The sequence below is a fragment of the Lithobates pipiens genome, unplaced genomic scaffold (genome assembly GCF_037356315.1).
Source record: "Lithobates pipiens isolate NorthernLeopardFrog02 unplaced genomic scaffold, aLitPip1_a1.2 Scaffold_18, whole genome shotgun sequence".
Lineage (NCBI taxonomy): Eukaryota > Metazoa > Chordata > Amphibia > Anura > Ranidae > Lithobates > Lithobates pipiens.
In genome coordinates, this window is record NW_027507758.1 from 394401062 (window position 1) to 394426436 (window position 25375).

The window sequence follows — 25375 nt, forward strand, 5'->3', positions numbered from 1 at the left end:
ACTTTATTGCCGTTTCATCCATTAAACCATCTTACGTTATTCTGCCAGTACAATCAACTTTATGTGCTGTCGGTGTGAATATTTAACAGAGAGCTTAATTAAACTTCAGTATACTTGTTTAATATGACTTTTATTTTTATCCTGCTGCTGACCATATAAGAGAAACAAAACTATTCATACTGCTTTAACATATAAAACTATCGCAAGGAAAAGCCATTTTTGCTAGTAGCCCTTCCAGCAATACTGTACTGTTCTAGCACTCCCGTAGTCTGCTGTAATAAAATCTTTCCACTTTATTGCTGTTACGGTAGAAATACAATTGGATTTTTCAAGTATCACCAGATGCTTGTCAGCTGAGCCTTAGCTCTTTATTTAAGTGCTTCTGGCATAATATCTAATCAGTTTTATTTAATCAATATGCTATCCAGCTGTTCAGATTCAGCTAAATATAATTTTGAATTTAATCAAATAATACTAGATTTATATCAGGATATCTCATTTTAACAGTTCTCAAAAAACCCTAATCGCATAATTAGCTTCATTCTAAAACATTTTGACATATGCAATTCAAAAAATGTTTCTAACTATGCTAGTCTTCAAGAAAATGAACTGTGTTGTAATTTGATTAAAACCCTTTCCTGTTAATAGGACTGACTAGGTCCTAGGTATGTCTTCAGTAATAATTGTACCAACAAATTATGTTAAAACAAAGGCACAAGACCTGTGTAGAAAATGCTCAAATTCCTAAAAAGAAAAGGCATACCTTTTATATGTATCAGTTTTGTGCTTTAACCACTTCAGCCCTGCAAGATTTGGCTGCTCAATGACCAGAGCACTTTTTGCAATATGGCACTGAGTTGCTTTAACTGCCATTTGCGCAGTTGTGCAACGCTGTACCCAAACAAAATTGACGTCCTTTTTTTGGTGGTATTTGATTATCTCTGGTTTCTATTTTTTGCGCTATAAACTTAAAAAGAGCGACAATTTTGAAAAAAAAGAAATATTTTGTACTTTTTGCTATAATAAATATCCCCAATTTATTTCTCAATTTAGGCCGATATGTATTCTTCTACATATTTTTTGGTTAAAAAAAATGTAAAAGCGTATATTGATTGGTTTGCGTAAAAGTTATAGCGTCTACAAAATAGGGGATAGATTTATGGCATTTTTATTATTATTATTTTTTTACTAGTAATGGCAGTGATCTGCGATTTTTATCGTGACCATCAGACACTTTTGACACATTTTTGGGACGATTGACAATTATACAGCGAGCAGTGCTATAAAAATGCACTGATTACTGTATAAATGTCACTAGCAGGGAATAGGTTAACACTAGGGGGCGATCAAGGGGTTAACTGTGTTCCCTGACTGTGTGTTCTAACTGTAGGGGGAGGGGACTGACTGTAGGAGATGACAAAAGGTGGTTCCAAGCTGTTAGGAACTCACGATCTGCATCTCCTCTCAGAACAGAACAGGCATTTGTGTGTTTACACACACGTCCTTGTTCTACCTCTCATGGCCGGCGGTCATCTCAATCACTGGTAACGAGCATTGCGCCCCCCCCCCCCCCCGAGTGCAGTGGGTGCATGCGTGCACCTGCTATCATGCTTAAAGGAACCGTTGTATAGCTACGACGGCTCTTGGGATCATGCTGACCTGCTGCAGTGTAATGATGGCAGCTGGTCAGCAAGTGGTTAAAGAGCAGCTAAAGTCCCATTGTAAAAAAATAAAATAAAAATGTGAGCAGGCAGGCTTTTTATTGCAGAAGAGACATGCACTGTTTCCTCTGAATAAAACGCACCTACCTGCCTGCTTGCTGTCTCTTCCAGCACTGTAAACTGAGCTGCGCATGCAGTGACGGGCCAGAATGACAGTCTCCTGCACATGTGCAGGAGTGACGTGATCCCCCACTGCCTAATGAAGATGCTTGAAGACTGGCACTCAGAAGGAGATGTCAGTGTAGAACCGTTGGACAGGTAAGCCTGGAGACTTTAGTTCCACTTTAACCACTTTCAGACCGGACCATTTTGCTGGTCAATGACCAGAGGTCTTTTTACAATTTGGCACTGCGCTGCTTTAACTGGTAATTGCGCGGTCATGCAATGTTGTACCCAAACAAAATTTGCATCCTTTTTTTCCCACAAATAGAGCTTTCTTTTAAAGGTATTTGACTGACTCTGCGATTTTTATTTTTTGCGATATAAATGTAAAAAGACCGCAAATTTTGAAAAAAAATGATATTTTCTACTTTTTGTTATTAGAAAAATCCAATAAACTCAATTTTAGTCATATATTTAGGCCAAAATGTATTCAGCCACATGTCTTTGGTAAAAAAAAAGTCAATAACTGTATATTTATTGGTTTGCGCAAAAGTTGTCACATCTACAAACTAAGGTACGTTTTCTGGAATTTACGCAGCTTTTAGTTTATGACTGCCTATCTCATTTCTTGAGGTGCTAAAATGGCAGGGCAGTACAAAACCCCCCCAAATGACCCCATTTTGGAAAGTAGACACCCTAAGGAAATTGATAAGAGGCATGTTGAGCCCATTGAATATTTTATTTTTTTGCCTCAAGCGATTGAATAATGACAAAAAAATAAATTATTTTTTTTTTTTACACAAAGTTGTCACTAAATGATATATTGCTCACACATGCCATGGTTATATGTGGAATTGTACCCCAAAATACATTCTGCTTCTTCTCCTGAGTACGGGGATACCACATGTGGTCGACTTTTTGGAAGCCTAGCCTCGTACGGGGCCCCAAAAACCAAGCACCGCCTTCAGGATTTCTAAGGGCGTACATTTGTAATTTCACTCCTCACTACCTATCACAGTTTTGAAGGCCATAAAATGCCAAGATGGCACAAAACACCCACAAATGACCCCATTTTAGAAAGTAGACACCCCAAGCTATTTGCTGAGAGGCATGTTGAGTCCATGGAATATTTTATATTTTGCCACAAGTTGCGGGAAAATTACAAACTTTTATTTATTTTTATTTTTTTTTCACAAAGTTGTCACTAAATGATATATTGCTCACACATGCTATGGGCATATGTGAAATGAAACCCCAAAATAAATTCTGCTGCTTCTCCTGAGTACGGGGATACCACATGTGTGAGATTTTTGGGAGCCTAGCTGTGTACGGGGCCCCGAAAGCCAAGAACCGCCTTCAGGCTTTCTAAGGGCGTAAATTTTTGAGTTCACTCCTCACTACCTGTTACAGTTTTGAAGGCCATAAAATGCCAAGATGGCACAAAACCCCCACAAATGACCCCATTTTAGAAAGTAGACACCCCAAGCTATTTGCTGAGAGGCATGTTGAGTCCATGGAATATTTTATATTTTGCCGCAAGTTGCGGGAAAATTACAAACTTTTTTTTTTTTTTTTTTCACAAAGTTGTCACTAAATGATATATTGCTCACGCATGCCATGGGCATATGTGAAATGAAACCCCAAAATAAATTCTGCTGCTTCTCCTGAGTACGGGGATACCACATATGAGGGACTTTTTGGGAGCCTAGCCGCGTACGGGGCCCCGAAATCCAAGCACCGCCTTCAGGCTTTCTAAGGGCGTACATTTTTGACTTCACTCCTCACTACCTATTACAGTTTTGAAGGCCATAAAATTCCAAGATGGCACAAAACCTCCACAAATGACCCCATTTTAGAAAGTAGACACCCCAAGCTATTTGCTGAGAGGCATGTTGAGTCCATGGAATATTTTATATTTTGCCACAAGTTGCGGGAATATTGCAAACTTTTTTTTTTTTTTCACAAAGTTGTCACTAAATGATATATTGCTCACACATGCCATGGGCATATGTGAAATGACACCCCAAAATAAATTCTGCTGCTTCTCCTGAGTACGGGGATACCACATGTGTGGGATTTTTTGGGAGCCTAGCCGCGTACGGGGCCCCGAAAACCAAGCACTGCCTTCAGGATTTCTAAGGGTGTAAATTTTTGATTTTACTCCTCACTACCTATCGCAGTTTTGAAGGCCATAAAATGCCAAGATGGCACAAACCCCCCCCCCCCAAATGACCCCATTTTGGAAAGTAGACACCCCTAAATTTAGGGGTACACTAGTGAGACTCACAGGTAAAAAAGCACCTAGGCTGTAAGCGACTGTATCAAAACGCTACAAAAAAAACTGTTAGCGATCGCAGGGATCAGGCCTGACTCTGCGAACGCTGCAGTTATGTGTGTTGTGTTTTGTAAGTGACAGTGATCGATCGATACTGCACTTGGGTGGGCTGGTCTGGGCTTGGCGGAGGGGCTAAACGCAGGTGCTAGCAGGTATCTGGGCTGATCCCGCTAACAATGCGTTTTGGGAAACCTAAACTGCTGGCGACGCTAATATAGATCTCATCAGATACTATATTACTAAGGGAGGTGTATGCTTTGCACGTGGGTGTTAGCGGTACTGGCAATAACCTGACGCTGCCTGGGGCGACGCAGACCTTATCTGACCCTCAAACTTATATCACCCGCCGGGTGATCAGGGGGTTAAACCTTTATTAGGTAATAATGGCGGGTGCCCTGAAACTATAAAAAAATAACTAACCAACCAGCGTCACCTGTAACAGTTATATGGTGATCACTGGTGAAAGGTTTAACTAGGGGGCAATCAGGGGGCTTTATGCGGTAGTATATGGGGGTCCCTGGTGCTATAAAAAGCTGCCGCGAACCTAAATACCTACCTGCCTAACTAGCGTCACCTGTGACACTAATACAGCGATCAAAAAAACGATCGCTTATTAGGCTGGGTTCACACTGGAGCGATGCGGGAACGCCACAAATCTGCGGTGGGTTCCCACATCACACTGCCCTATGCGAACTGCTGGGAGTGTCAGTGAAATGTTAATGACACCCCCAGATCAGTTCGCATATCGCAGTGCGATCTGCAAACTCGGACAGGAATCGTATCGCATGGTGTGAACACCCATGCGATCCAATTCTGCTGAGGACCAAAAAAAGGGTCCTGTGCGAGTTTGCGACGGGTGCGGCGGGTGCTTCGCGAATTCAGCCATACTATCTGTATGGCTGAACTCGAATCGCACAGAGATCGGATGTGATTTGCACTGCACTGCGAATCACATCCGTTCTCATAAACCACTGCAATGTGAACCCAGCCTTAGTGACACTGGTGACGGGGGGTGATCACGGGGTTAGACCTTTATTGGGGGGGTTAGGGGGGTACCTTAGAACTAAAGGGGGCTAACCCTAACTGCCCTAACAGTTATTACAGTCACAAATGACACCAATGCAAAAAAAAAATGCAATTGGTGTCACTGTGACTGGGGGTGCAGGGGTGATTGGGGGGGTGATCGGGGGGTGAAGGGGGGGTGAGAGTGTGCCTGGCATGTTCTACTGTACGTGTGGTGTGTTGGTGCAACTCACCGATCCTCTCTCCTCGGTGCCGGAACGAAAAATACCGACACGGAGGAGAGATTACATCACTTCTCCTGCCTGTGTTTACATTACAGGAGAGGAAGTGATGTCACGCTTTTCTTCCATTCGTCAGGAGCGATCGCGAGGGGGTGGCCATGAACGAATGGCCGCCCCCTCATCCCGGATCGCTCCTGAACGGATACCGACCGCCGCTGGCACCGGGGGGGCCCGGTCGGGCCCCCCACCCGCGGGAAGGCAGGGACGTACATGTACGCCCATATGCCTGCCCGTGCCATTCTGTCGACGTACATCGTCGTGCGGCGGTCGGCAAGTGGTTAAAGGAAACTTGTACTGATAACAATAGTTAGGCTGTCATTGCTAATCTCACCAAGGGCTTGATCACATCACAATTTTTGACTTTCAGATGTGTTTTTACATACACATTTACTTACATTTGTTTTATGTGTTTTAGATGCATTTTTAATGCAGTCCAGTGCATTTTTTCATCCCCACTGATCAGTACTCTAAAGAGAATTTTTACCACTGACCACCATTACAAAACACATTCTACCCACTAACCACTAATGTAACAGGACCCTTCTCCAACTTAAAACCAGTTTAAGAAGCTTGTCTCCCACTGGCCACCAATATAAGGAGTCCTTCTCAACTGACAACCAGCCTAAGGGGGCCTTCTTTACTTAACATCAGTGTAGGGGAACACTACACATTTCCCTGCCTGGGTTTCTTTTCTTGCCAATATTATAATTATTAGTTTAATTTCATTATTGTTCCTGAAATAATTTTGTCATATAGAGCTGTCCTGAGTTTTAAAAAATATAAATGCTTTTCTTTAATTTACTCCTATAGCTACAAACTACTGTTCACACTGGTATACCATGAGGTGTAGCTGTAGTAATTGTTAGCAAGGGTTCCCTGAGACTGGAAAGTTATATAAAGACTTCTTCCATGTAGACTGGTTGGGAAAGGCTGGTCTAATAGCTTCAGCTGCTTCAAATCACTGACACTGAACAAGTATAAACAGATCTGACTTCACTCTGGCCTTGTAATTTACTTTATTCCTCCTGTTTGTCAGGGTTGGGCTCAGCCCTTCCTTCTCTGAGCTAGCCGCTCAGCTTTCGGCTAATTGCCAGCTCTTATCTCACCACAGTTACTCAGCTGTTGCTGATATCCTGCTCATCAGTCCTGCCTACTTAAGCCATCCAGTTTAGAGGAGCTCTGCCTTCGACCTTAGTCAACATCACAGAGAAACTCTCCTGCTTTCCTGTTAAAAGACTTGCTTTGCTGTCATCCTTTCTGGCTCCAGATCCTACTTGCTGTTTTACTACACTAATCTCCAGCTCCCTGACGTTTGGCTTGTCTGACTATCCATTCCGATTCCTGAACTCTGGCTATGTTTTGACTAAGTTTGTTTTATTTATTTTTATTATTAAACAAGTGTGATTTAACTGTACTTCTGTATCGGTCTGATTTCATGGTTTCTGACACTGTTCAATTATTAAAGCAAGATACAACTAGGTTACAAGGTCAGAAACAAAAGCCTCCACATTCCCTTCTGTATGGATTTTGTTTTTCCTACCCAATAGCTCAATATATACAAGATCAGAACTGGATCAGCTATAATTAGGGCTGTAGAACTTATATTGCCCTAGACATAAGTGTATATTGATGTACATACATGCATATGAATACACCAGACATGTTAAATAATTGCCATCCCAAAAAAGAACTTTAATGGAGGCACCCTTCTATCCAGTTAACATTCAAAATTGTCAGTCGCCATAAGTCCACAGCAGCTTTGTCCACATAGTCCAGATATGCTCCACTGGATGCTGGCACTGCTCCCGGCATGCTTCCCCTGTCACTCCTGGCCATAGAAACTGCCAATGGTAGGTTATATGTCTTAAACCTGGACATATGTACTCTTTCTGATATACTGTACCTGTCTTTCATGGCATCAGGCACTGAGCCCTCTAAGTTCTTGCAGCTGGGCACAACTATTCCTGGTTTGCTTAATTTTCAATTAAAAAATTGTTCTCCTCCAAGACTCTGCAGCTGAGCAAAGCTACTACCAGTACACTCAATTTTCCAAACTCTGCTCCTCTTCACCCCTGCAGCTGGGAACACTAATTCCTGAGATGCTTAATTTTCCATTACAAAACTCTGCAGCTGGGCACAACTACTCCTGGTATGCTCCATTTCCAAAACCTGCCTCTCTGAGCCTGCAGCAGGTGTAGTTTTATTTCCATTCCACTTGGTTTGTGGCATGAGGTTTAACATTTGCATGTTCTAGGTGTCTATTCCACAGGAAGATCTTAGATGTCTAAATAAAATGAAACCTTAAGATAGGAGATTTAGGAAACATTTTTTAAGCTATTTTTAGAATGGCATTAAATTAACAATGAATATTGAAGAAATGTAAAACACATATATTCCTAAATAACTGCTTAAAAGGGTGTTCATAGTTTTCATCCTCTGTTTTGGCGATTTGAACTTGAGTACACTGTTAAGAACACTTTTATATCATTTTTAAGATGTATTGTAATGTTTCATATATTTTGTATCAATAAAGATTTGTTAACTTTTACGCTATTCAGAAATACTCTCTTCTACTTAATATAATAATGACCCAGTACTGTTAAAGTCACACTTTTGGGGCTGAGGGTTTTTCCTTATATATACTTCTGATGACTTAAAACATCTGATGTCTATAGAAAAATGTCAGTAAACCATTGGATATTCCTTCACATTCTGTCTCGTGAGGAAAACCCTTTCCCAGTGAGTTGCCCTTGCACCAAGTTTTCCATTGTAAGGCATCCCCTTTATTGCTTATGAGTTGATGGCTTAACCCCTTCCGGACCAGCTGCTGCAGTTGTACTGCAGCAGGTTGGCTCTCCTGGGCGAACCGACGTAACTCTACGTCGGTTTGCCTTTTGACCACATGCCTGTGTTGCAACGCTGGAGCTGATGCGTGTGCCCAGCGGTTATGATGACCACTGGGCACCTGTAATCACTCCACACAGAGACTAAACGGAGATCTGTCAATGTAAACAGACAGATCTCCATGCTGTCAGGGTGAGGAGAGCAATCTGTTATTCATATGAACAACGATCGGTCTCCTCACCCAGTCAGTCCCATCCCCCCACAGTTAGAATCACTCCCTAGGGAACACAGTTAACCCCTTGATTGCCCCCTAGGGATAACCCCTTCCCTGCCAGTGACATTTACACAGTAATCAGTTTTATAGCACTGATCGCTGTGTAAATGCCAATGATTACAAAAATGTGTCAAAAGTGTCCAATCTGTCCACCATCATTTTGCAGGCCTAATAAAAATTGCTGATCACTGCCATTACTAGTAAAAAAATAATAATAAAATGCCATTAATCTTTCCCCTATTTTGTAGATGCTATAAAGTTTGCGCAAACCAATCAATATACACTTATTACGATTTTTATTACCAAAAATATGTAGAAGAACACATATCAGCCTAAACTGAGGAAACAATTTGCTTTTAAAAAAAAAAAAAATTGGGCATATCTATTATAGCAAATAGTACAAATTATTGTGTTGGTTTTCAAAATTGTCACTCTTTTTTTGTTTATAGCGCAAAAAATTAAAAAACCACAGAGATGATAAAATACCACCAAAAAAAAGCACTATGTGGGTAAAAAGGACGTCAATTTTGTTTGGGTACAACGTGACATGACCGCGCGATTGTCAGTTAAAGGGACGCAGTGCCATATCGCAAAAAATGGCCTGGTCAATGAGCAGCCAAATCTTCCAGGGCTGAAGTGGTTAAACTACTAGTTCCCAGACAAGGACTACTAGAACAAATTTAAATGATAAATCTCCTCAACAAAACTCAAGCAGCAAGTAAAACCTGTCGGTGTCCTAATCCAAATGTTAAGGACTGTTAAGGACTTATCTGACAAAGAAACAGGTACCCTACCTAGCATAACACATATATATTCCCCAACATAAACACTAAACAATCACAGAACTGTAAAAACTGGAAACAGAATCCCAAAACAGTAAGTTTCACTAATGCCAATTTGTTTTATTTAGAATTAGCTTAATGTTTATCAGGACCTTGCCTTTACATGGCCCTCAGGGTATGATGGTACGATGGTGTGTCAGAGCACAATTTGTACCATTTTAGCCAATCTCTAGGTAGTGGAATTTTTTGAGTTTTCGAGACTATAGTGAAAGTTTCTTAATAAAGCATAATTTAATGTATTGCTTTTTTTTTTTTGCAGTAAGGAACATCATGTGTGAGCAAATACACAAAATGCCATAAGTAAAATAAAATATAATGTCTCCCTTTTCACAAACAAAAGGGATTTGTCATCTTCCTTTGAACAGGGATGATAATTCTTCAATTAAAATACTGACCCTTAACCTAAACATATAATAATGAACAGGAAGAAAGATCTGCATAACAAACAAACTCACAAGAAAAAAAATGTATGCAAGCAAATGTGTACAATGCAATATTTTGCATGAATTATCTGCAATACAATGTGGGAATCCAAAACAATCTCCACAGATCAAATCCTAAATCTGGTTTGGCAATATTAACAAATACATGAACACAAAAATGAATTTAAATAAACTTCAAAAAAACTTACATAATCATCATAGGTCTCAAGGGCAAGAGGTGGTGCCCGATAGCCAGGGGCACCTGAAGCTCCTCTCCCCCGCACTGTAGGAAGACCACGAGCTACTGGTGGCAATGGTAAAGCCCCACGTGACACAGGTGACCCTCTGGGTACTGGAGTACCTCGTCCTGGCACAGAAGGTGGAATGGCACCTCCACGATTCCTAAAAAAAGAAAAATAATTAGGTAGGCCTACATTAAAAGCAAAATTAAAAGGTTAAAAAAGCCACGTGAACACCCCTAATTTGATTAACATTGGATAATTACATATGGTTCAACCATAACTGATAATTAATGATTCTCCACAGCCCTGATTATTATAAAAATCCGGGGGCATTATCATTGTTGTCAAAACGCAACGGCAAAATGCAAATTGCCAAAAGGCTATCATGAGTGTCCTAAATATCTAAATGGGTGAATGATTTTATCATCTTTAAATGGCTGTATTATGCACTTTTGGTACCAAACAAGCCTTTTTTGAGTTCCCTCCTAATTGTGCACTTTAGTATATTGGCACACAAGCATGTCCAACCTAACAACAATTGCCTCAGGAATTGTTTCTATACTGACAAATCAGTATTTATGCAAAAAAATGCTTTCAAAATATTAGACAGCATCAGAACTTTAATTTGATTATTGTTTGCATTTTCTTGGCTTGTCATATAGCTAGCAACATTTAGAAAATGTACGCAGTAGTGAATTTAGGTTTTGTGCTGCCCTAGGCCTGACTAAACTCGTGCACCCCCTAATTTAAATATGATCCACTCCTTCCTGTCAAGGCCACACCATTGCTATTAAAGACCCACCCTCAAATTTTTGAGTTGGGACACTAGTTCTGAGGACCTGGGGGGACAATTTATTCCCTTAATTTGCATAGATTTCCTCTCACTTCCTGTATGGCTGTGGGGCAAGATGTGAAGGGAAATCTCTGCAATGGTAAAGGGTTGGTAAAAAATAAATTGACAGGGGTTATAACCCATCTTTACTCTATCCAAAATGAAAACAAAAAAAGTGTTGCCTATAGTTCTACTTTAAGCACACATTTCTGATAATTTTATAGAGAGGACTAAGAAGATATGCCCCATATGAACCATGAACCATGCCAATGGTGCAGCAGAAAACATATAGCACAGTGAGGAAGGTTTTTGGTCCAGGATGATATGAAAGTCAAAATTAGAACGCAACCCCCCCCCCCCCCCAGCCGCCTGGATACCGGAAGCAGTGAGGCCGCTTTATGGGGGCACTAGACTAATTTGCCTCTCAACCTAGTCTGCCCAATAAGATTGGTGCTACACTAACAGTGTAGCGCAAGCCGGCGGGACTCTTTCCATGCTGCCCTCCTTGCAAAGTGCTGCCCTATGCCTGGGCCTTGTTGGCCTAGGCCAGGATACAGTGTTGAATGTACGGCCAGCATATTAGAAGGAAATCTACATATTTCTAATCTCTTTACAAAATGTACTCAATAAGCATCAAAAATATATAAAAAAAAGAGTTTAGCAAAAACTTTTTAAAGTGTCCATGGGTGGTGTATCGGTACTCTGATCAATACTTACAACTCGATACAGGTTGAATGCCATCATGACAACTGGGATGAATGCTATTTATCACCTCTGGCAGGGTAGAACATGGATTGAAGCTTCACTGTAGAAGATTGCTGTTTGCTCATAGGCACTAATGAGGTCTATCCTTACCCGGCTTGTATATTGTTCACTAGACTCTCTCACCAAGAGATCCTATGTTATGGTTTCTTACCACCCTTCCCCATTCCGCCCCCCTCCCCCTTCACCTCTATTTTTACTTTATCTTTCTCTATACGCAGCTCAATGTACTGACCCAGGCACCAAACCCAGGTGCCAAACAAACAAACAGGATTACGTATTGTGACATGGTGTAAAACCAAGGTCTTCCAAGAGAACAGCTACCATCCAACTGTACATGGTTATGTTATTACTGTTTGTCTTTCTTTATTGTCCTAACATTTAAGTCTATACATGTTAAATGTACTGAATTAATGTACGCGTGGACATTTTGAATTCTGTACGTTGTTCTTTTTCCAATAAAAATTTTATTGAAAAAAAATTATTTAAAGTGTTATATTAGGCTGAGCATGATTGTCTATGGAATTGCAGAACCTGCTTATAATTGCATCTTCACTAGTGACACTTAACAATTTGTGATGAATCTTTTAGGTCACTGTGGGGGGCAGAAGAGTCAGCTTGCATTTTAAAGCATTTTGAGCTGTAAATGTTTAGCTGTTGATCCACTTGCTACATCACATTGCCATTGTGGTTCAATAGGATATTTTACCTGAGCTCAGAGAACTAGTGTGTGTGAGTTTGGAAAATAGCATTTGAAAATACACTGTAAAGACCATGCAGTTCAAAGGCTAATATGTGCATAATATAAGGTATCTATATTAAGTAAGCCCCGGGGGCCAACACATGTTATGAGCAATCTGTCTTTTCTTTTACACGTTTTAGCATTGGAAAGAGCTTGGAAGAAGCCACTTCTGGCAGACTCAGCTCTAACAAAAGAGTGAAATGTCCTGCATTGAAGTAAGATAGGAAATCAGAACACAAAATTTAAAATAGCCTACAGTTGCTCCCACTGCCCACTGTCAAGAAAAAAACATTTAAAAAGCCATACTATTTTTCAGGGCTTGTAAATTATGCTGTGTAAATTGGTGTGTAAATTGGTTACAGGAAGTGGTGAGTAGGGATCTGCAGATTCTGAAAAGAATTGGAATTAAAACCATGTTCCAGTGTGTTGGAGATCAGGTCACTCACATTTATGATTTTACTGTAGCTCCTGAAAGTAGCCAGATAGTATATTACAGGTCTGTCACTTCTCTCTTAAGGAGACCATAGAAAAAAAAACAAATCTTTTAAAAATCTTGTGGATTCAGGTGAAATTTTCTGGTATCGATGCATACCACACAAAAATGTCAAATTGCCATGATTTGTTACTGAAAGTCTAATGCCCTATATACACGGTCGGACATTCTGACCACAAAATCCGTTGGATTTTTTCAGACGGATTTTGGCCAAAACTTGTGTTGCATACACAGGGTCGGACAAAGTTGTAAGAAAATCTGATCGTTCGGAACGAGGTGATGTACAAAACATATGATGGGACTACGTAGAGGCCAGTAGCCAATAGCTTGCATCTCGTAATTTATTCTGAGCATGTGTGGCACTTTGTCTGTCTCTACACACGATCGGAAAAAGTCCGAACGGATTTTGCATTCGAATATCTGACGGAAAAAGTCCAATAGAGCCCACACACGATCGGATTTTCTGACAACATAATCCAATCAGACCTTTTCCATCTGAATTTCCAACCATGTGTACAGGGCATTATGCCGCGTACACACGAGCGGAATGTCCGACAGAAAAAGTCAGACGGGAGCTTTTCATCTTATATTCCGATCCTGTGTATGCCCCATGAGACTTTTTACATTGAAAATTCTGACTGACCTAGAAATAGAACATGTTCTAAATATTTCCAAAGGAACCAATTCCTATCAGGAAAACTGCTTGTGTGTTTGCTGTTCCGATGGACCAAAAGCGATGCATGCTCTGAAGCAAGTACAAGATGGAAGCTATTGGCTACTGGCTATTGAACTTCCTTTTTCTAGTCCTGTCGTACGTGTTGTATGTCACTGCATTCTTGATGGCCGGACTTTGGTGTGATTGTGTGTATGCAAGAGGAATTCTGTTGAAACTCCATCGGAAAAACCTTCAGAGTTTATTCCGATTGGAAAACTGGTCATGTGTACAGGGCATTAGGAGGTGCAATAGTGAAAGTAAAACAACCAAAAATGAATTGCAATGAATGAGATATTTACCTGACAGTTATAGTCGGAACTAATCGTATTGCTCTACTCCTTGTTACTTTAGTTCGATTGGAGTCTTCAGAACCATTTAAATAGGAAAGCTCTCTTAACTGTTCTTGTCGAATTTCATCATTATAATCCTGAAAAAGTAGAAAACAGAGATGGCAATAAATAATGATGCTAAGTAGCAAAATATCTCTCAAAAGCTTGGTGCTTTTTTGTATCAGAATTTTGGTCATACTATTTTCTAAGGGATTCAGAAAATACTTTGCAAGCTTTGCATGGTCAAATTTTCTCCAACAAGGAAAAATTCCAGAATGAAAGGAACTTCCACTGTAAGAATGCATCCAAGCAATGTCAGCAATTTTTAAACTACAGCGAGTAAAAAAAAATTTTGCAATAACCCTGACAAGCGCTGAAAAAAATCTTTATTAATTTCTTTATTATTGCATTCACAAATAACCGTCTAGTGTTTACAAATTTAAAAGGTTGTATATATCTAGTCAGCATAATGAGAAATTTGATTAACCAGATGTATTGATTAAAATTATATTTATTTCTTGGCTCACATGTATTTTAAAAAACAAAAAGGAAAGACAAGAGCACAAAACACCATTGTGTAGTGTATTAAACAGAAAGCAATTAATATATGGGTAAAACTACACGCACAAAAATGGCATGTGCTAGACATAATAGTCTGGGTTGTTTGGAAGCTTCCCAGCTTCCATGCGACCCAGACTATTATACTTAGCACATGCCATCTTTGTGCATGTAATTTTATCTATTTAATAAATGCTTTCTGCTACACTGAGGTTTTGCGTTATTGTCTTTCCTTTTGTTTTTCAGTGATTCAAAAGAGCAGTCACTCTCGTCCAAGAGCAGCAACCTCATAGTTAGATCATTACAAATTTGTTTTTTGGGCTACCCATGTTATTGCTAGAGCCTCACTAAATCAATCTATTAACCTCAGAATCATTTGTAGCATATGGCAGTTATTGTTTTCTTTTATCATTATAATTATTATTATCAACATTTTCTTTTTATCTAAACTGAGCAAAATTATAAACGCCACACTTTTGTGTTTGCCCCTATTTATCATGAGCTGAATCCAAAGATCTACGACTTTTTATATGTACACAAAAGGCCTATTTCTCTCAAATATTGTTCATAAATCTGTCTAAATCTGTGTTAGTGAGCAATTTTTTGCTGAGATAATCTACCCACCTCACAGGTGTGGCATATCAAGATGCTGCTTAGACAGCATGATTATTGCACAGGTGTGTCTTAAGCTGGCCACAATAAAAGGCCACTCTTAAACCCCTTTCACATTAACAGTGCTTTCACACTGAGGCGTTGGAGCGCTGGCTTTGTAGCGGCTCTTTACTGTCGTTTTAGCGGCACTATTCGGCCGATAGAATGGTGCTTTTAAACCCCGCTAGCAGCTGAAAAAGGGTTAAAACTGCCAGCAAGCACTGCCCCTGTCTATTAAAATGAATGGGTAGCACTTTCCCAAAGCTCCTGCAAAGCGCTTTGGCAGTGCTGCAGCATGGGTGCTATTAACCCTTTATTCAGCCGCTAGCAGGGGTTAAAAGTGCCCGGCTAGCAGCCGAAAAGCGCCACTATAACAAAAGTGTTTCATTTATAATTTTGCTCAGTGTCATTTATGTTTGTTGGTTCGGTCATTTGCCATGAGCTTTTTCATGTATTAGGAGCAGGGTAAATTAGACTGGTGTTGAGTTTTTTTTGGGTCCCCCACAGCCCAACTAAATTTAGTTATAGTCACATGTATTATGGGTAATCCATATGCAAAACTTTATTGCATGGTGATTTTAGCATTCACCAGTTAGCATTCACTATTCATGGATTCAATACAGTCCAAAAAATTGGATTATTGCAGACAAACATACATAGACTGTCCCTTACTCCTACATGACTGTAATGTAAAGTATGTGCCTAATATAATCTCTTTGAACTGTTACTAGTTACCAGTAACAGGTTAGGGATCAACTGAATTTGACAGAGACCCTTACACGTGCTTCTTTATCAGTTGGCTGATGCTTGAGTATAGCACTTGCAGGTAGTTTTATAAGCCGAGGATAACACTGCCACTTTGGATTTTTCCAAAGGGAATGGACCCAAGGAAATGAAAGGGAGGCATGTTTTATCTATCCCCTGCCAGTGCAAACTGTGGTACCATTATCAACATTTTACTGTAACTTTCTTTTCCACAAAAACTTTTTTAATAAAAGATAATACAGTTGCATATACAACACATTGAACAAATACTTGAAAGGAGCATCCATGACAATATTATACATTGGCAGTACAGAGAATGTTGTTCAACTGCAAGTCATGGAGAAAGAAACTGCAAGGTTAAATGAACAAAAGTAATTCTTGAAGAAAATTAACATTATATGGAACCAACAGTTGTACGTCGTAAGGAGAGACATCATAGTCTAAACAAGTTTTATCATAATTGGCTATTGACCATGGGGGCCAATATCAACAGGTCTGTTATGGACTTGAAAAGAGCATTAAACTTGTATGTAGGGTATAGTAAGGTTTATATGTCTCTGTTGGGGGGATTAAGTAAATTTGCTGGTTATTGCGCCATGGAGGTATAACAGTGAGGGGGATAGGGGTAGATAGATGGCACTGGGTGAGAAGGGAGAGATTGGAGGGGTAAGGAACAGGGGGGGGGGGGCAGCATGAGGGAACAGAGAGAGGGCAGAAGAAGAAGGGAAGGGGCAGGGAGGGAAGTAGGGGACCACTTCTCATCCCTGATCCCCTGGTTTTGGTCAAGTAATTTGTGTACAAAATGGTTGAAAGGGTATTACAGAGGGAAGTGGGATTAATATCCCTCTGCAGTTTTGAAATGTGTTCCGGCAAGCCCAAGTATTGGAAAATTTCTGTATGCGGTCTTGTGAGGTGTAGATCAATTCTTCCATCCCCTTGATCCTTGTAATCCTCGTCAACCATTCTCTGATGGTTGGAATGTTAGTTGATCGCCAATGAACAGGAATGCAGAGTCTAGCCGCATTAACCATGTGCATGGCCAGTGATTTATGATAGGATTGTTTAGGCAGGGTTGCATGATGGAGGAGATATTGAGCATGCTTGTAATAATCTAGTGTGCAGATGGTAACCTGTGTTATTATGGAGTGTACCTCCTTCCAGAATGGTTGAAGCTTTACAGTGACTTTCACTGACACTAGATTACTTAGAATCTACAATTGCCCCAAACAATAGAGACCAGTATTAAAGTGAAAATAAGCCCTCCTATTCTTTATAGCCAGGGAAGCTAAAAACTATCCTCTGTTTCCAGCTTCAGTGACACTAGCTATTTGATGGCTTGACAGTTTGGTTAAGGGGCTAAATCAAAGGTGACCGTTATCATTCATGGCATGCCTTGAATTTAACTGTTTTGGGAAACAGTAAAAACAGTAAGTTTAGTTCCGCTTTAGGTTCATTGGTTAAAAAGAGTAACAGTTACAATAAATATTAATAATCGACTAATCCTCAACTTATTCCTCAAATAATCAACTAATCCTAATTTACACACACACTTACATAATCATAATTTACATCTTTAAAGTGAAATTTAGTCCTGCTAGAATAGATCACTTTGGGCTGTCCCCTTTGGCAGGTATAGCTATGTAAAAAATAAATAAATAAGTGTCTATATTGTTTAAACTCAAGTAATACACTGTTTCATCCTCCTCTTCACGTGCACAGTTGCTTTCTATTTATATATAATGTCTACTCATTTGTAGAGGCCGATCTGATGATGGGCATAAAGTGGAATGAAACCCTCCTTTCATTTACAGCCAAGAAATCTGCTTCTGTTTGATCTGCAACTGCCATGGTGCTGCTCATATGATCAGTCATGACACCAGTCATTTGATGGTTTGACAGTTTGGTTGGGGACACAAGCATATGTGTCTGTTAGCAAACCTGGCATTCCAGGAATGTAACTGTTATTGAAAACTGTAAATCTATGGGCTTAGTACTGCTTTATGATTTACTCCTGTTCATGGGCTCTGGGCTTCAGAAAAATGGCAGTTTCCTGCAAGAAGAAACATGAGCAATGCTGGAGGCAACTTACAGCACACACTAATGTTGGTAACATGATTATTAATGTGGAACATATGTTCCTCCCAAAGGCTCGGTTCACACAGGGGCGACTTGTCCAGGCGACTTAGCCGCCTGACAAGTCGCGCTCCGTTCTGTACTATGGAACCGTTCTAATAGGAGCGACTCAAGTCGCTCCGACTTAGAAAAAAGGTTCCTGTACTACTTTTGGGGCGACTTCAGGCGACTTGCATTGACTTCTATACAGAAGTCGTTTTGCAAGTCGCCGCTGAAGTCGTTTGCAGGTCGCGTCTGTGAGTCGCGCTGCAAGTCGTGCCGCCCCTGTGTGAAGCGAACTTTAAGAAGATTATTTTTTATCAACTTGTTATGAGTAAAGTTCCATTTTAAAGTGGCTGTAAACCTTAGACACGGAACAGCTTGTTATTGACAACTTCATCTCTATTCTGCGTGTTGTGTGAAGGGGGGGGGGGTGTCCCTTACCACCAAACAGCTCTCAGAATTTTCCACACTGAGTTCTGCAGTGTTTAACTCCCCTTATTTTCTGAAAACCCAGACAAGCTTTATAAATTAGATGTAGAGAAGAGAGAGTTGCAGAGAAACAATTTACGTCTGAGTATTTGTTTAATCTCTGTGTATCACCTGCCACTTCAGTGGGTTTATGTATGGGGTTACAACCATTTTAAGACAGAGAGGTGGCGCTGGACGTGGTATACTTGGATTTTGCAAAAGCATTTGACACAGTTCCCCACACATGGCTCATGTGTAAGGTAACATCTACAGGCTTGGAAATATCAGTTTGTAAATGGATAGAAAACTGTCTAAAAGACAGAATTAAGAGAGTAGTGGTTAATGATTCTAATGCCCCTTATACATGATCGGGAATTCCGCCAGCAAAAGTCCGATGGAGCATATGCACGGTCAGAATTTCTGACCAAAAAGCTCACATCGGACTTTTGCTGGCAGAATTTCCGATCATGTGTAAGGGGCATTAGAATCATTAACCACTACTCTCTTAATTCTGTCTTTCAGACAGTTTTCTATCCATTTACAAACTGATATTTCCAAGCCTGTAGATGTTACCTTACACATGAGCCATGTGTGGGGAACTGTGTCAAATGCTTTTGCAAAATCCAAGTATACCACGGCCAGCGCCACCTCTCTGTCCAAGGTTTTACTTACCTCCTCATAAAAAGAAATCAGGTTTGTTTGACAACTTCTGTCTTTCCTGAATCCATGCTGTCTGTTGCTTGAAATATATTTTTTCTGTCTATTTGGTCTTTTATTAGTATCAGTATCTTCCCGACTATAGAAGTTAAACTAACAGATCTATAGTTATTTGGTAAAGATGTCAATCCAGTGGTACTATTCCTATCATTAACGAGTCCCTAAAAATTTGATACAATGGCTTTGAAATTACAGAGCTCAATTCTTTTAGGATCTGTGGGTGGATGACATCTGGTCCAGGTGCTTTATCCACTTTTATTCTGTCTAAATATTTCTGAACACTATCACTTTTGAGCCAGCAAGGTATTATACAACTACTCCAAATTTACAAAGGGTAAAACTGTAAAACGTCTACGTATAGTGTGTATTACCCACAGACTTGGTGGGGTTAATGAATAGCTTCTGGCTCAAAAAATTATTTAACCACCTTCAATATATGTTCATCATACTAACACTAAAGCCCCGTACACACGAGCGGACTTTTCAACATCCAAAGTCCGAAGGACCGAGTCCGTCAGACTATCCGATCGTGTGTGGGCTGCAACGGACTTTTGATTCGCCAAAGTCTGACGGACTTTAGAAATGAAGCATGCTTCAAATTTTCCCGACGGAACTCCGCCGGACCCGGTCCCCTTCGAAAACTCCGCTCGTGTGTATGCTACTCCGACGGACTAAAACCGACGCTAGGGCAGCTATTGGCTACTGGCTATGAACTTCCTTATTCGAGTCCAGTCGTACGTCATCACGTTCGAATCCGTCGGAGTTTAGTGTGATTGTGTGTGGCCAAGTCCGTTCGGCCGAAAAGTCTGTCAGAACTCCGTCGGAATTCCAGCAGAACTCCGACGGAACTCCTTTGGAAGTCTGTCGGACTTAAGTCCGCTCGTGTGTACGGGGCATAACAGTGTTAAAAAAATACCATACTAGTATGTTTGCCCTAACAGTTTATCACACGTTTTCCATTCCCCAGTCACACTGCAGTATAGGAAATATAGACTGGAGTGGATGAACTGTCAGCAACAGGAGAGAACACAGAAAAGACAACCATCCTTGCCATCTTTCAGTTCCATTAAGGTCCCTAAATATATGTCATCCTTAATTTCAGTTACATATTCATTCACTGTGCCTTGAAGTTGTTTACAGCATTTTTCCTAACCATTTAGTAATAGCTTATTCTTATATCTGTCATTTCTATTCAAATTACTTTAAAATGAGTTGATATGATTTGAAATGCCGGAGGATGTCACAGCTTCATTTAGTAAGACTTGTATGTCACTTTTGGCTAATTTGTATTTGCATACCTATTAAATAATTATTATATATTTTGCTTATACTTCAGTATACAGCCCAGTTCAAATTGTATTTATCAAATACCATCAAATCAATATCAAATGGCATACACAATTGCATAGCCAGCTAGCTATCAATAGGAAGCAAAACTAACAAAGTATATGGATACAATGAGCAGAGGCACTCTAAGGCATCTGTGCAGGTTTTTGTATCCATGTTTATTTGTATGAACCTGGGGATCTTTGTGCACATGGAAATGCATATATATATTTTTTTACCACCACCTGGGCATTCACTAAAAAGAATCTTGTCTGACAGTTCTGTGCTTGGAGAGCTTGAGCCTTCTCTGCATTCCTGAATACCATTGCATTTTCCTGTCCCCTGTTGCTGATTTTAGTTTGTTCTAGCTGTCTTGTTTTGTCTGTGTTCACTGGACCCTGAATTATGAATCTGTGCTGTCTGAACTATCTCTGTGGCTCATTTATGAGCCATCTACCTTTGCCACATGTCCTTCCTTGTAATAGTCTATGTCAAGAGTACTATCTTGCTGTCTGTTTTCGGAATACTTACTTTTAAGTGAGGTGCATGAAAATGTGCTTCAGGCATTCCATTAATTTATTTTGCAGATTTGTACGCTTTAAATTACCTGCATTAGCTAATAATAAAAGCTGATTCTTTTTATGATTTGTATTTTTCTGGTAAATGTGAGCTAGTAAATAGTTCTTCAACAACAGGGATAAATTCTAATACATGATGAACACTGTCAGAAGGAAACATTACAGTAACTACATGGTACACACACATTATTTGAAGATCAGGCTAATCTCTACTCTTTTGTCAAACGAAGAGACTGGCCAGTGGCCTCTATATGTCTATCTTAAAAGGAAAGTGTTATGCATTTGCAGTGAGCATGTCGTTTGAATTGTTATTATTACAGAGTTTACGTTACAAAAAATATGTTTTATATAATACATGCCTACCCCCTTATATTTGTTACTACATTAATTGCAGAGAATGTAGATTAGAAGCTTGAGGCAAATGAATTAGCTACAACAAAGACCCTGCATAAGTGCTTAACAGCTGTGAAGATAACATATAAGTTGATTTTTTTTATTGATTTTTTTATGAGTTGGCTGGTTCATTTGCTTGTATGCAAGAAGGTCCAGTAAAGTACAACCACACTGTAGCTTGGATATTATTATTTTTTTAAATAAAATTTGTAATCTTTTTCAAGTTATACAAAATATACATACTTTATTTTTAATCTCTTACACAAAAATGTACCCCTTTACCTTTTCCCTTTCTCCTCTCCTCTTATGCCTATACTTGGTCAGGTGGACTGGAATCCATCGGACAATTTGATCGTGTGTGTGGGCTCCAGCAGACTTTTTCTTCCCAAAAGTCCGGCCTAGAAATAAAACTTGCTTCAAATCTTTCCGACGGACTCGAGTCTGGTAGAAAAATCCAGTCGTCTGTGTGCTAGTCCGACGGACTAAAACCGACACTAGGGCAGCTATTAGCTACTGGCTAGGGATGAGCCGAACACCCCGGGTTCGGTTCGCACCAGAACTTTCGAACGGACCCCAAATTCGTACGAACTTTAGAACCCCATTGAAGTCTATGGGACTCGAACGTTCGAAATTAAAAGTGCTAATTTTAACGGCTAATATGAGAGATACTGTCCTAAAAAGGGTTTGGGGACCAGGCTCCTGCCCCAGGGGACGTGGGTCAATGTCTAAAATGTTTTTAAAAATTGCCGTTTTGGCGGGAGCACTGATTTTAATGACGATTAAAGTGAAAAAAAAAGTGAAATATTCCTTTAAATATGGTGCCTGGGGGGTGTCTGTAGTATGCCTGTGAAGTGCCACGTGTTTCCCGTGTTTAGAACAGTCCCTGCACAAAATGACATTAAATGGAAATAACATCATTTAAAACTGCTTGCGGTTTTAATGTTATATCTGATTCCTGCAATATGGTTGAAAATCATTGAGAAAAATGGCATGGGTAGCCCTCCCTGCCCATTACCAGCCCCTTTGGGTCTTGTACGCATATTAAGGGGAACCCAGTACCCATATTAAAAAAAGGAAATGCGTGTGGCCCCCAGGCCCTATATACTCAGAACAGCAGTATACAGGCGGTGCAAACAAGACAGGGACTGTGTAGGTTTGTTGTGTTAAGTTGAATCTGTTTGTAATTTTCAACTGGTACATTTTTAAAGTGTAGCTTCAGTCAAAAAAACTATTTTTAAGCTTTTTGGAAAACATAGGGAAGGGTTATCACCCCTGTATAATTTGTTTTGTCGTACATCTTTTTTCATCTCACTTGCTGTTGTCTCCTTCCGTTTGCAAGTAGGAGATGTTTGTAAGTTGGATGTTTGAAAGTAGGGGCCTGCCCTATATGCTCTGCAGAAATGGCAGAACAAGGTGTTGGTTTTGCCACAACATTGTAAGCCCTGAAAGTGACTCTTGGTGGGCGCTGGAGCGCCCTGCTGTGAACGATTATATCAAGAATTGTAATTACATGCCATTGTTGAACAGTGGTAGAAAAATTGACCTTTGGTGGTTGTGGTGCTGGTGCCACAACACTATAAGTCCTCACAGTTACTCTGGGTGGGCACAGGAATGGGCCCTCCTGTGAAATATTATATCAAGAATTGTAATTACATGTCCCTGTTAAACAGGGGCAGAAAAATTGGGCCTTAGGCACTGGTGCTGGTGCCACCACACTGCAACCTCTCCCATATACTCTTGTTTTATTGCAGGAATTAGCCCTGTTGCAAAGCATTGCATAAAAAATTGTAATTAAACGCCCCTGTTAAACAGGGGCAGAAAAATTGGGCTGATGGCATCACCCAGAACCAGAAATGTTCTTCCAACATATCAGCGGTGGAGGAAGAGGATAGACAATCAACATAACAGGACAGTCACTCAGCATCAGCATAGGCAGTCTTGAAGGGATGTGATATTTCAAAAAAAATTATTCGGTTACATCAGCTTCAGGTGCTTGGTAGCTGTGGGTGATCCAAGACTGATTCATCTTGATGAAGGTCAGTCGATCAACTGATTCGGTGGACAGGCGCACCCTGTGATCGGTAACAAAACCACCAGCAGCACTGAAGGTGCGTTCCAAAAGAACGCTGGATGCAGGACAGGCCAGTAGCTCAATTGCATACTGTGCAAGCTTTGGCCAGTGATCCATCCTCAAGACCCAGTAAGCCAGAGGATTTTCGGTGGGAAAGGTGTCCAAGTCTGACCTTGCCCCTAGGTATTCCTGCACCATGTAAATCAGACGCTGGCGATGGTTGCTGGAACCGATCATACCTTGGGGCTGCGGACTAAAAAATTGTCTGAAAGCATCAGTCAGACGGCCACCTTCTCCACCGCTCCTTCTGACCGATGCCTCAGCAACACGTTGTCCAGGACCAGGAGTTTGTAACCTCCCAGTCTCTGGGAAAGCGTTGCACAGACCTTTCTGCAAGGCCTCCCGGAGATGTCTCATCCTCTGCTCCCTCTGTGATGGCAAAATAAGGTCGGCAACCTTACCCTTGTACCGTGGATCAAGGAGAGTGGCCAGCCAGTAATGGTCCCTCTCCTTGATCCGAAGAATATGAGGATACTTCCGCAGGCTTTGCAGGATCAGGGAGGCCATGCAGCATAGTTTAGCTGAGGCATTCGGTCCGGAGTCCTCTGGGTCACTAAGGACAACATGATCCGCAGCTACCTCCTCCCAGCCACGTACAAGTCCATGTGTTTCTTGGGACTGTAAATCATCCCTACAAGACTGCTGCTGCTGCTGCTGCTGCTGCTGCTGCTGCTGCTGCTGAGTGCCAGCCTCCACCTCCATGCTGACACAATCATCCTCCTCCTCCTCTTCCTCCTCCTCATCCTCTTCCTGTGTGATGGGTGGCACAGCAGTGCAGGATGACGCAGTGCATTGTGGGCCGTGAGCGCCACACGAATTTGGCGCGAACGGCCCATAATGTTCGGAATTTGCCGAACGGGCGAACAGCCGATGTTCGAGTCGAACGTATGTTTGACTCGAACACGAAGCTCATCCCTACTACTGGCTATGAACTTCCTTATTCTATGTCATCACGTTCGAATGCGTCTGACTTTTGGAGTAATCGTGTGTGGCCAAGTCCTTTCGTTTGAAAGTCCGGCGGACCTCAGATGCAAAGTCCGTCGGATTGTCCGCTGGACCAAGTCCGTCAAAGTCCAGTCATGTGTACGCGGCATTAGACTCCTATCCAACCTCTCCATATATTTTCAAAGTTTTCTATTTTATCTTCTCTGTAGTGATAAAATTCTTCCATATTGTATATATACTCCACCCTTTTAACCCAATCTTTGGGCTCTCAGGTAGTTGCCAATATTTTGGGATTAAATATTTTGCTGCATTTATTACGTAAAGAGTTACCAAATTTCTGCATTGCTTTATTGCAAATGTATTATTATGGAATAAATAGGTTCCTGATTCATTAGGAATATTTGTTCCTGCAATTTCCTGTATCTGTTCTATAATCTCCTGCCAGAAGTTCTGTATTTTTTGGCAAACCTACCATATATGGCCCATTGTACCTCTTCTCCCACAAATCACTGCTCTGCTGCTTGCATATTTAATAAGCAAATATGGTTGTGTCCGCACGTATAAATACTGTATACAAACTATATACAAAAGCACAGTTTTTAAGACATTAACTCATTGGTAAGATTATTTATGTCAAACTGATCCCCTTACATACTAAAACATATTTATTTCAATTGTTTTATTATTGTCTGCAATTTTAAAATAGAAAAGGTACAAAATAAATAATGATAACAGTATACTAAGGGTAAGAGCTTATGCACCCAGGTGA

General features: G+C 40.6%; 1 protein-coding gene across 6 annotated transcripts in view; it reads right to left on the bottom strand.

The window, feature by feature from the left end:
- KHDRBS2 (KH RNA binding domain containing, signal transduction associated 2) overlaps positions 1 to 25375 on the bottom strand; it is a 525703-nt gene that overhangs the window by 221972 nt on the left and 278356 nt on the right. For all 6 annotated transcript variants that reach the window (XR_013276828.1, XR_013276827.1, XR_013276826.1 and 3 more), the window contains exons 5-6: positions 13930 to 14057; positions 10054 to 10246 (exon numbers count right to left, since the gene is read on the bottom strand). Coding sequence is in view for 1 of the 6 variants with exons in the window: in XM_077487861.1 (XP_077343987.1) it covers positions 10054 to 10246; positions 13930 to 14057 (321 nt within the window). In the remaining 5 variants the exon portion in view is untranslated. The remainder of the gene's footprint in view (positions 1 to 10053; positions 10247 to 13929; positions 14058 to 25375) is intronic.